This window comes from Salmo salar, chromosome ssa14 (genome assembly GCF_905237065.1).
Source record: "Salmo salar chromosome ssa14, Ssal_v3.1, whole genome shotgun sequence".
Classification (NCBI taxonomy): Eukaryota; Metazoa; Chordata; class Actinopteri; order Salmoniformes; family Salmonidae; genus Salmo; species Salmo salar.
This window is the reverse complement of record NC_059455.1, coordinates 55654403-55668069: the sequence shown is the minus strand read 5'-3', so window position 1 is coordinate 55668069 and position 13667 is coordinate 55654403. Positions and strand designations below refer to the sequence as shown.

Here is a 13667-nt window from a genome sequence, read left to right as displayed (position 1 = left end):
TAAAACAATGTAACTAATAATGGCATCTTTACGCTTCGTTAATAAAATAATGATAAAAATAATCTTTCAAAATGCCGACATTTATTTAGTTATGGATCCATAACTAATTACTATGGGAATAAATGTCACTGAATTACAGAAATATCCTCCAATCCTCTATATGTAATTATTGGTGGAGAGTCACATCATATTTTTCGATATACTGTAGGCCTACCGTAGGCGACATGAATCTCACTAGTGTTGAGTAATGTGCTGTTAAAAGTGGTGTAAGTCTTATTTATTTAAAGAGCATATTGACGTTAGAAGCAATAGGATTTGAAGTAAAAGCCTAAAACTATTTTAGCACTGTTTCGCGCTGCTCTGAGACAAGCATGGGGACTGGTCTTGATAAATCAATGAGATTATTATTTTCACTGAATCTCCATTTGGGTATTGCTTAGACTACAATTATACAATTAGGGTGTATAAATGTTATGCTCTTAGTGTAACCTTTATTTAACTAGGCAAGTCAGTTTAGAACAAATTCTTATTTACAAGGACAGCCTACTCCTTCCTCCCCGTCGGGGAATTGAACCCCGGTCTCCTTCGTGCCCGTACGATATGGGGATACATTAGCTAAATAGCCCAGTACTGTTGCCTACTCCAGACCGTCATGTTGTACAGCGCCATATTTTCCGTTCCATCCTAACGGAAACCCAGAGGGTTTTTTGGTTTTCTTGGAATAGAAACACTATAATATTAGTCAAATGAATTAAGCAACATTTCTTAAAATCAATCCCATATACTATGTTCTTACAAAAAAAGGTTTTAAATTCTGTAGTACATCCACTATTGAAGGCTATTAAATGCTTCTCAAAGATGCCTTCTGGTGGTCAAACTAGCACTAACTAGCATTAATGGTACCAGTGGTTGGCACTTAAATAACTTGCCATAGAATTCTGCGGCACCATGCAAGCTGTGTCGCAGTACGCTGCAGCTTTTAAATGACGAACCACTGTACTGCAATTTATTTTACCATGCTGTGCGACACTCCTCAACTCGGCAATAAAAACAATAACAATGGTGATGGGGTGGCGGCCTGCGGCGCTGTTTCACAGATCTCAGCTTTAAGAATGGTCAGAATTGTTAGAAAGGCACTTCTTAGAAAGTTTAATTCTCACCAAGGACATTTTTTATGTGATTTAATTTCTATTTCAGGCTTTGTTAACGAGTCATTGGTGTAAGAGAAAATAGTGCAGTGCTTACCCTTTTTCTTATAAACTGTGAAAATTACTTTTTGTTGATGTCTCATAAAATAGAACCTTTTTTAGGAACCATGTTTTCAACAGCTGTGATGCCCTATTTTATTGCCTGATGGGTAGCCAGTTTGTTACGACAAGTTGAAAGTTAAATAAGTGTATTAACAGAATATAAAACATTTAATAATACTTTAATGAGCATGACAAAAGGACCGATATTTAAATATGAGCTATTTGAAAAGACTGATGGTGGCTTGGGGAGGGAGACTTTGCCAAGGCTTCACTTTCAGTTATTTACAGCCCACTGGTTATAGGAACCCCGGATTTATAACTTAATTAACAAGCCCGCGAGTCACAATTGGTCATTTCGTTTGGGATTCCACAAAGGAATGAAGTCAGGGTTTTTCTCATCGACCAAGGATGAGAGTTGGTCTCAGAGTTGCATCAGATCGGCCCCCTCGGCCCGAGTGGGTTAGCCTAGACTGAGACTGAAGATATGAACTCATCGTCAGACTCAACTGATGTTGGTGATAACCTTGGTTCTGTTGGAGCTGTTTTATAGATCACTGATGTCAGACAGAGCTAATAATAACACTGTTAACAGCATCATGGCTAATGATGTCAACATTGACATGAATGGGGATCTCATTAGTCTAGCTATTTTTGGTGGTTACTCATTTGTGCAAGTCTGAATACTGGTACTTTTCTCACATATATAATTTTTCCACATGATCACCCTCACTCTTCTCTACTCTCCCTTCTATAGATGGTCATCACCTATGGGAGACAGAGGCCAAGGTTGACAAGGACTCCTCCAAATCTGTAAGTCTTATAAGCATGACATTCTGCATTTTTTATAGGTATTTCACAGCAATGTTTGTATTAGTTGGAAGACACTCTGTTGCGTCTCTCTCCCTCTCTCTCTGGACCGGGTGAGTCACCCAGAGCACTCTGTTCTTCTGGGAGACTGGGTCTGAGACTGGGGGATTAGAGAGTATTTATATGTAAGGTAGTGCACCTGCTCCCCGTGTCCTCCCCTGCACATCCACACACAGATGCGCACACACACAGATGCGCACACACACAGATGCGCACACACACAGATGCGCACACACACCGATGCAAGCACACGTGTGCTCACACACACACATTCCTACACACACACAAATGTGCACACATACAGAAATGTGCACACACACTCTCACTCTTTCTTTCTGACACACACACTCGTACGCACAAAGATGCATACACACATATACTACCGTTCAAACCTTTGGGGTCACTTAGAAATGTCCTTATTTTTTAAATAAAAGCACATTTTTGGTCCATTAATATAACATCAAATTGATCAGAAATACAGTGTAGACATTGTTAATGTTGTATATGACTATTGTAGCTGGAAACGGCAGATTTTTAATGGAAGGGATATTAATCTTTATATGTGAATGTATGAAACCTGTGCCGGTGGAAAAATGTTTTGATGTTGGGCGCCGCCCTCAAATAATCGCATGGCATGTTTTCGCTGTAATAGCTACTGTAAATCGGACAGTGCAGTTAGACTAACAAGAATTTAAACTTTCAGCCGATATAAGACACTTACAGTTGAAGTCGGAAGTTTACATACACCTTAGCCAAGTACATTAAACCATTTAAACTTGGGTCAAATGTTTCAGGTAGCCTTCCACAAGCTTCCCACAATAAGTTGGGTGAATTTTTGGCCCATTCCTCCTGACAGAGCTGCTATAACTGAGTCAGGTTTGTAGGCCTCCTTGGTCGCACACGCTTTTTCAGTTCTGCCCACAAAATTTCTATAGGATTGAGGTCAGGGCTTTGTGATGGCCACTCCAATACCTTGACTTTGTTTTCCTTAAGCCATTTTGCCACAACTTTAGAAGTATGCTTGGGGTCATTGTCCATTTGGAAGACCTATTTGCGACTAAGCTGTCACTTCCTGACGCATGTCTTGAGATGTTGCTTCAATATATCCACACAATTTTCCTCCCTCATGATGCCATCTATTTTCTGGTGTGCTCCAGTCCCTCCTGCAGCAAAGCAACTCCACAACATGATGCTGCCACCCCTCGTGCTTCACGGTTGGGATGGTGTTCTTTGGCTTGCAAGCCTCCCCTTTTTCCTCCAAACATAACGATGGTCATTATGTCCAAACAGTTCTATTTTTTTTTCATCAGACCAGAGGACAGTTCTCCAAAAAGTACGATCTTTGTCCGCCAAAAAGTACGATCTTTGTGCCCATGTGCAGTTTTCGCACCAAAGTACATGAATCTCTAGGAGACAGAACGCGTCTTCTTCTTGACCGGTATGATGGCTGCGTGGTCCCATGGTGTTTATACTTGCGTACTATTGTTTGTACAGATGAACGTGGCACATTCAGGCATTTGGAAATTGCTCCCAAGGTTGAACCAGACTTGTGGAGGTCTACAATTTTTTTTCTGAGGTCTTGTCTGATTTTTTAAAATAGATTTTCCCATGATGTCAAGCAAAGAGGCACTGAGTTTGAAGGGTAGGCCTTGAAATACATCCAGAGGTACACCTCCAATTGACTCAAATGATGTCAATTAGCATATCAGAAGCTTCTAGAGCCATGACATCATTTTTGGGAATTTTCCAAGCTGTTTAAAGTCAGTCAACCCACTGGAATTGTGATACAGTGAATTATAAGTGAAATAATCTGTCTGTAAACAATTGTTGGAAAAATGACTTGTGTCATGCACAAAGTAGATGTCCTAACCGACTTGCCAAAACTATAGTTTGTTAACAAGAAATTTGTGGAGTGGTTGAAAAACGAGTTTTAATGACTCCAACCTAAATGTATGTATATTTCTGATCAATTTGATGATATTTTAATGGACAAAAAAAAATATGCTTTTCTTTCAAAAACAAGGACATTTCTATGTGACCCCAAACTTTTGAACGTTAGTGATAATTGTACACAGTGATAATTGTACAGTATATTCAAAATATTGTGTAGAAAAATGTACCATTTATACTAAATTATCTGCACATTTACCCTAAAAGGAGCTGACCAGTACCATGTGAAGGTACCTTGTGTGTACCTTTGACCTTTTGTACCCTAGGGAACAACACTGTACCCTAATTTTGAGATTGTGTGGATATACTGTATGTTCTTTGTAATTTTTACATTTACGTAATTTAGCTGAAGCTCTTATCCAGAGCGACTTACAAATTGGTGCATTCACCTTATGATAAAGATTACCTGGTCACACTGCTGAAACATTCATGCACATCCGCCCAAAAGCTTGCAAGTTCAAATCCCCAAAGCATTTATTTACCTTTATTTAATCAAGGAGTCACCATTGAGACCAGTGTCTCTTTTACAAGGGAGCCCTGCATATACAATTTCATAAAATACTTAAAAAATATAATATAAAATGTATCAAATACAGCACAACACATATTGCACAGACAAACATAAATATACACAAAACACAGTCAACTAAAACAAACACATTCTTCATTATAAAAAAATCCTCTGTTCGTTGACTGAACTGCCCTAGGGACACACCCATCTATTCTAAATGTATTGTGGAGGTCATCCCAAACATGTGGAGAATGAAAACTAAAAGCTGAATTTCCTAACTCTGTAGACACCAAAGAAGTCTCCAGAGTTAACCAACCCTGTGATGTGGTTTGATAACTTGTCATTTTTAATCTTAACAGTGAAGTTAGGTAAGTCGGAAGCTTGTGGAGCAGGGATTTGTGAATTAAAAAAATAAATGATGTGATCAATGTGACTTCAAAGTGGTCCAGCCATAAAACTGTCTCCTGTGATAAAACGAAGTGCGCTATGAAAAACGTCTTCCAGGGATTTAAGAGTAGATGCAGCTGTACTTCGATAAATAGTATCACGATGATCAAAAACAGGTAGAAAGGTTGACTGCAAAATCTGCTTCCTGCTGACTAGAGAGAGACAAGATCTGTTTCTGTAAAAAAAGGCCACTTTTAAATCTTATTTTCTTAACAAGCTCATTTGTATGTTTTTTAAACTATAAATCACTATCAATCCAAATACCAAGGTATTTGTACGCAGGGACTTGTTTTGATTACAGAACCATCCAATGAGCGAAGACGTAATCCATCTGAGACAATCTTACAAGAACTTGAAAACAACATGCATTTAGTTTTGCCCATATTAAGCACAAGTTTTAAATCAGTAAAGGTTTCCTACACAACTGCAAAATCGGACTGTAACCAGCCAGGTCAGCACTTGTTTACATAATAGTATCATCCACATATATTTGAAATCTTTTTTTTTAACAGATTGACCAATAGGTCTTAGTATCGACACATGCGGAACATCTTTATGTACTTAACCTCTTGACGGTCGCCACAGCGCATTTTGAAAAAAATTCGTGCCCATTTTAAACGGCCTACTACTCAAACTCAGAAGCTAGGATATGCATATAATTAATACTTGTGGATAGAAAACACCCTAAAGTTTCTAAAACTGTTTGAATGGTGTCTGTGAGTATAACAGAACTCATATGGCAGTCAAAACCCCGAGACAGATCGAAACAGGAAGTGGAATTCTGAATTGCGAACTCAACTTCATCACGTTGCCTATTAATCACACTGTGAACTATGGTTCATTGAGCACTTCCTATTGCTTCCACTAGATGTCCCCAGTCTTTACAAAGTGGTTTGAGTCTTCTACTGTTAAAACTGAATGAATGAGACGCTGTGGAACGTGGTCACACGGAGAGGGCCATCACCATTATGACGCCGGCGCCCCTGGTTACCCTCCCCTTTCGAAACGTTTTGAAACACAATGCAATCGTCCCCCTCGAATCTTATTGGCTCTCTTGTTGAAAAACGCCCTGAAGATTTATGTTATACAACGTTTGACATGTTTGAACGAACGTAAATGGGAAAAAAATGCATTTTCTTGAAATTGCTGTCCCGCGGCCGACGGTGCATTTGGATCAACCTTCAGACGCGCTAACAAGAACAAGCTCTTGGAACATAAAGGAGTAATTTTTTCTAACGAAAATACATTTGTTGTGGACCTGGGATTCCTGGAAGTGCTTTCTGATGAAGACAACCAAAGGTAAGGGATTATTGACAATAGTATACAAGACTAAATGTGATATGCAATTGTTCCAAGATGGCGCTGACCTGTAACGTTAGCCTATTTTTCAGAGTATCGCATCCCCTTTTATCGCAAAATGTGATTACCCAGTAAAGTTAATTTTAAATCTGGCATTACAGGTGCTTTCAAGAGATATTCATCTATAAATCTTAGAATGACAATATTACATTTTGAAAATGTTTTCGAATAGTAATTTTGTAAATTGTAGCTCTGTTTCATCGGATGCATTTGAGGGAAAATAGTTAGTCAACGTTACGCACCGATGTAAAATGCTGTTTTTATATATAAATATGAACTTTATCGAACAAAAGAATGCATGTATTGTGTAACATGATGTCCTAGGTGTGTCATCTGATGAAGATTGTCAAAGGTTAGTGCTGCATTTAGCTGTTTTTTGGTTATTTGTGATGCATGTGGTTGGTCGGAAAATGGCTATGTGGCTACTTTTACGATATACTCCTCTAACATAATCTAATGTTTTGCTTTTGCTGTAAAGCCTTTTTGAAATCGGACAACGTTGTTCGATTCAGGAGAGGTGTATCTATAAAACGATATAATTTGAAAAACATTTTTTTAATTTTTTTTTTATTACATTTTGTTATGCTAATGGCGATATGATTTTTCGCTGGATGTCCGTGGCCGCACAGGGGTTAAACAAATTCGGACTTAACCCCATCAATCACGATGGCCTGAGTTCTGTCACTAAGATAGTTCATGATTATCAAAATAAAGAAAGTCGCACACATATATAAACTCCCAGTAATTTAATGGGCATTTACCAACGTTTCGGCATCACTGTGCCTTCCTCAGTGATGCCGAAACGTTGGTAAATACCCATTAAATTGCTGGGAGTTTATATATGGAGTATGCAACTTTATTTTGATAGTTTATTTGCCGTTAGTCAGCACCTCCACACAAACAAATTTTCTGGGTGTGCTCCAGCTCATGTTTTTTAATCTACTAAGATAATCATGAAAACAAGAGCAGATGTAAGAGCCCAGGCCAATCGAGGACAACTAGTTCAATAAAATTGCATGATCAACAGTATCAAACGCTTTTGACAGGTCCACAAACAAGGCAGCACAATTCATTTTATCATCTAAAGCATTGACAATATCATTAACAACCAATATGGTTGCTGTGATAATGCTGTGCCCTGGCCTAAACCCAGATTGATTTATTTAAAAAATGAAGATAATAAAAAAGCAAAGTTGCTTATTTACCAAAGATTTGAGAATCTTGGCTAGACATGGAAGCCTGGAGATGGAACGATGTGTTTTGAAGGGGGCATGATTATCTACAACAGTATTGAAGACATTACAAAAAATCTTAAAGCTAAATCACATTCAGGGATAGCTGAGATATAATCAATATAAAGATCATGTAAAAAAGCTTGTTCACTAAAGTTCCTCTTAGTGAAGACATGAGGCTTAGATTTATGCATTTTCACATCTCTGACACAGACAACTGTGCAGTGGTCACTAAAATTCAGTGGGAAAAACCCCACTAGCAACGTATTTGTCAACATAAGATCAGTCAGGGTAGATTTTGATGGATATTTAGGATTCAGCTGTTTTGGCTCGGCTGAGACCGGTTTAGTTTAGAGCAAATATCTTTCAGTGTATCACTAGCGGCATGCCGGATAGGGCCTAAAAAAAGATTTTCGGCCATGTTCACAGGCTTCCTCCAATCAATATTAAAATCGCCCATAATAAATAGTTCAGATTTACCAGACTTAGATAGCAATTCAGATAAATTGTTACGCGCACATGAGGGAGCAGAAGGAGAGCGATACACTCCTACTAGTCCCAGCTGGTTATTATGACCAAGGCCCACATTAAGAACGCTTTACATAAAGTGTCCCTGAGCACTGCAATTTTTTATGTTGGTGTTGTCAGATAATCTGACAATTATTGACTTGATTCTGGCCAACCTTTAGCAAAGTGTAGAAATGTATTTTTACCATTTAAATCTGTGGCGTAGGAGGACATTCAGGACATTAGCAACCAAGCGGATGTGAATTCAAATCCTAAGTGAGGTATAGTTTCAAGTAACCAGCATTCAGCAGCATACTGCCTTTTGCAGAAATAACACCTGAATTCAGCTGTACAAATTCAGTAATGTGTTGTTTTCCATACTTTCACTGCAACCAATAGTCTGTAGTATACCCTAAAAATACAGGAATGTTTTAACAGTGTAGCATTTTATTGTATAGAAGGAAAACATAGAGGAGCGGGAAAGCACAGGATGGTTCTTCACAACCATCAAAGCAGTATAGAACCTTTTACTGAAATGCAAATAAAAAATTGTTACACATATCACCCTCACCCCTGACCAGAACCCCTTAAGAACCTTTTATTTTTGTAAAAAACTTTGTATGCTGAGTGTATGCTTATTCAAAATGGTCTGGTCAAGCTGGTCTGCAAAACCACGGCCATTATTATTGTATTTCTCAGCATGCTCTATTGAAGTTTGATTTTTAGAATTGTTTGTGTCAATATCTATGTTTTGGCATGTACATTGATTGAATCATTAATCAATTAATTTATCTTATGCTACAAAAAGATAGATAACATACATTTTTCTAAACTAATCAAATCTGTTAGTTGCATCCGTTACTGAAATGGTTGTTCCAGTTTAGATGGTCTCATTCATTTATCTGTCTAACTCTGGCAATCATTCTGATTGCGACTTGCCAGTGGTTTCTTTGAACGCGCTAGAGGAATTTGAGCGCAGTTGTTCTCATGGGGAGAAAGATGGTGGAAGAGGATGATAAAGTAGATTCTGAATCTAATGGTGGTAGAATCAAGGAGAATTAGAATATTGTCCAAAAGTATGGAAAACGGAGAAAAGTAGCATACAATGTCCCTTCGTATCTTGTAGGAGTATTTTTTTTAATGAGGAGCAGCTGATCGGATTACCAATCCGGAAGAATCCATTTGAGATATCCAAACTGGTGGAGAGAGTGCTGGGTAAAGTGAAGGCTGTGAGGATCACGAGAGGCGGGCTTGTTTAGATATTTGGTCCTTCTGCGGATCAGAAGGAACGTGTGTTGCGTCTCACCTGATTTGATACGTTTGAAGTGTTGTGTGTGTCTCTTTGAAACAGAGCACCCGTCAAGGGAGTTATTTCTGGTGTCTCGTGGGATGTTGAAGAAATGAAAAATATTCCTGGAGTGATTGATTGATGAATCGTGTGGTGAATGAAGAAGAAGTGAAGTCTATCTGTTCTTTTGTTTTTTGATATGGAGTCTCTCCCTACTCAAGTGCAGTTGGGGTATATAAATGACAGATTCAGAGCATTTATCCTAAGACCAATGCAGTGTGATCATTGTAAAGCTTTTGATCATGTTTCAAGTCTTTGCAGAAGGGAGAAGCCGATACATTTTAAAGGTTAAGAAGGTGGACTTTGTGGCCTTTATGGCTATAGTGATTAATGGCACTGCCAAGGTGGAGAGAAGGTCCAAGAAGATGGATATCATTGTGGATGCAGCGGAGCGGTTCCTGGGACTGAAAGATTTCTCAGCGGAGGAGTTACATTGAATATTGTCACAAGCCGTATCATGGAGATTTGAAAGAAGGAAGAAATGTGAGTTTTTTGGTTTGGTTTTTTCAATGTACTATTTTTATTTGGGTGGATTAAGTTAGTTTCCCTATCACGTATGGATTTTCTTTTTACCTTGTTTTGTTTTTTCAACCTCTCCAGTTTGTGGCGGCAATACACCTTTATGGGTTGTAGTCCGCCATAATACCCACAGAAGAAGAAGAATCATTCTCATTGTAGATTGTCGGTGAATAAATGTTCCAATTGTTGAATATTTCCACTCAGGCTTGATTCAAATAGGAATTAGCCATCACTCTGCAAGTCAGTGTTGTGCTGTATGTTAGTTTGTTTTTGCACTATATCTGATTTAGATTTTATGTTATCTTGTGAATTGTATGGGCAGGGCTCCCTTCTGAAAATGTTGACTGTGTTAAATAAAGGAACAAATTATAGTTATGTGACTTCATGCTGGTTTTGCAGGTGAAGGCTGGTCACCAGCAAAAACACAGTGAAATCTTGTCACCAGCCTATGCTGGTTTATGCAGTTTCTTCAGTAGGGCACACACTCACTATTGCTGTTGGGACACATCTGTGAGAATCTCAAATAAACAAGGGTCTTTCTTTACAGCCCAGACTGCTGGATCAGTCCCATTCTAAACACCGACAGACCCTTGGCCAGGTTTAACCTCTGCGTATTGTGCTACAAAGCATCAAAATGGCACATTCAGCACTGAGGAATTTTAAACACGTCACCGCATCAGTCAATGTCCTGCCTTCCCCTAAGGGAAGACTCAAAGAGGAGAATAAACCATAATTTAGATGTGTTACTTGTTAATAATTGTATGATCAGGCCTATTTTAACTTCTCCATCTCGGCTATGTCACTGTTTAGTCTAGGGTTAGTCATATAGACAATTTTCTTTTGTGACGGGAGTTACTCAAATTAGGTATAAGGTGTGCAATTGGACATGTCATTGCCGATTAACTCAAAAGTTTTTTGACAAACAGAAAAGTAGTCGTTGTAGCGCAATAGCAATCTGGTAGGAATGAGAATGATAAAATTAGGAATTAATGTGTATGTTTTTGTTTCTCTCAATACCTACCTCCCTGCTAACTTTCTTATTGTTTTCCCCCCTCACTATAAAATAAATGTTGTCCACGGTCCCTAGCATCCCAGACACAGTTCATGACTGAAAGTTTAAACAGTAAACTCTATTTTGACCCTTTTTCATTAACTAATCCTCTGATGTATTATCAGGGTGGACCAGGCTAGAACGGAGTGAAGCCGGAGCATGCTATGCAACAGAAGTGCTTCATCTGGTTTCACTTTAGTTTACGGCTGTACTGATTTAAAGTGTGTCAGGCCTCACCTGAACCTGTCAGGGCCAGCCTTCCTCTAAAGCCTAATGCCAAGATAAATAACTTTGTCTGGCTACTGCTCAGCACCTCCATCAGTCTGCAATAGATTGAGTTAAACTCCAGACATGGGTTCAAATTGTATTCAAATTAATTTCAAATACTTGAACTGGGCTTGACTGAGCTTTCCTGGTGCAATGGATCCAATAAAATAGTCTCAAAACTGCACCAGCACCAGTCCCACCCATTAGGCACTCCAGGCAGGTTAAAGCAAACACTAAAAGTATTTTAATGATTCCAAATAGTATTTGAACCCAGGTCTGTAAAACTCCATGCAGCGTAGCACTGTTGTCTGGTTACAGACTGAGCTGAACCCAATCACACACGTTCAGTTCTGGCCTGCATTCACTTCGTAGACAGCAGGGAGCAGTGCTGGGGGAAATGAAACATCTGGATACTCCCTGGATGAATTTATAGTTACTCACCATAAAAACAACCGTGGTTTACTGTATAAGCTTACCTCACGTACGGGCTGCCACTGTATCCCCCATCTGGACTGGAGTATCACATGCACTCCATGAATGGGATATAACATGACAGTGCAGAATAAAGTGGCTGTTGTGCCAACACAAATAAAAGCATAATTTAAAGACAGATACCTGATGGCTATCCTGTGACACATCTCAGATGTGTCCTTGGTTCGCAAAATACATATTTTAAAATATTTGATCATTTTTGTGTGTCTGAATGTATGTGTTGCATCTCTGTGCATGTATATGGGTCTCGGTTGTGTCTCACTATGGATGGCATTTCCTTTGACTTTGCATTTCAGACATCTCTTCTCATTGAAATCCCTCCTTATCGGAACCAGAGGATATCCAATCCTGTTCAGGTGAACTTCTATGTGTGCAATGGCAAGAGGAAAAGGAGCCAGTACCAGGGATTCGCCTATGTGCCTGCCAATGGTAAACTCTCTTTCATTGTCTCTGTCTCCGTCTCTCTCTCTGTGTCTCTCTATTCAAAGCTCTGATTTAACTGTGGTCCCAGCCCTGTATGTGGGCACTGATGTGGCTTAGTCTCTGTCCCATCTGAAAGTGCAGCATTGTCCTCAGCCTCTCGTGAGAGTCAGAGAGGGGAGAGAGAGGTGACATTGGGCCTGGTCAGTATCTCTTAAAGGGTTAGACTCTAGAGTCTCTTCATGAAACAAGCAGTGTGGTCTGTGAAGTCATGTTTGAAGGAGCAAAGCACTATGTAGTATATTGAGTAAAACAGTTTTTTGTGTGTTTTTGAGAGCGCAGTAATTTATTTCAAGTTGTAGATCTCAGTGAGGTACAGTATGAAGCTTCTGCAGCAGCAACATATTTCATAATGCACATTTGTGACTCGTTTCAGGATACTAGGTGTATGTCTTTAAAAAAATAATCTAAATGCGTTTTTGGCAGAAATGTCATTTGGAACATGTGAACTTTCATGTGCCTTAATAACAAACTTGTATTCCATCTAAATGTGAATGAAATTGTTGAATTACAAGCCTAGTTGGTTTAGCCACAGAAAAAGACAGCAACCTGATTGGCTGAGATAATGAGTGGGCTGCACATTCCGAGACATGAGTTCAGATTGGTCTGCCATGTAGCAGGCTTCTTTCTATTTGAGCTGGTCAGTATGTGTAGCTTTTTTTGAAAGATATCACGTAGTAGAACTGCATAAGTGTTGCTCTCCACTTTCTGGAGGACCGAGTTTTGAAATCAGTGAAATTAGAATATGATAGCAAAGGAGATGGAGAGTCTCCAGATTACATCCAGACTCTTTTCTCTGTATATATCAATGATGTCGCTCTTGCTGCGGGTGATTCCTTGATCCACCTCTACGCAGACGACACCATTCTGTATACATCTGGCCCTTCTTTGGACACTGTGTTAACAAACCTCCAAACGAGCTTCAATGCCATACAACACTCCTTCCGTGGCCTCAAAGCTGCTCTTAAACACTAGTAAAACTAAATGCACGCTCTTCAACCGTTCGCAGCCCGCACCTACCCGACTAGCATCACTACTCTGGACGGTTCTGACTTAGAATATGTGGACAACTACAAATACCTAGGTGTCTGGCTAGACTGTAAACTCTCCTTCCAGACTTATATTAAGCATCTCCAATCCAAAATTAAATCTAGAATCGGCTTCCTATTTCGCAAGAAAGCCTCCTTCACTCACGCTGCCAAACATACCCTCGTAAAACTGACTAAAACTGACTTCGGCGATGTCATTTACAAAATAGCCTCCAACACTCTACTCAGCAAACTGGATGCAGTCTATCACAGTGCCATGTTTTGTCACCAAAACCCCATATTCCACCCACCACTGCGACCTGTATGCTCTCGTCGGCTGGCCCTCGCTACATATTTGT

At 39.3% G+C, this 13667-nt stretch overlaps 1 protein-coding gene across 7 annotated transcripts in view; it reads left to right on the top strand.

The window, feature by feature from the left end:
- The window catches only part of LOC106569777 (nuclear factor of activated T-cells, cytoplasmic 1), a 72837-nt gene that overhangs the window by 31043 nt on the left and 28127 nt on the right, over window positions 1–13667 (top strand). For all 7 annotated transcript variants that reach the window (XM_045694593.1, XM_045694596.1, XM_045694591.1 and 4 more), the window contains 2 exons: window positions 2005–2060; window positions 12097–12229. In XM_045694593.1, the coding sequence (XP_045550549.1) occupies window positions 2005–2060; window positions 12097–12229 (189 nt within the window). The remainder of the gene's footprint in view (window positions 1–2004; window positions 2061–12096; window positions 12230–13667) is intronic.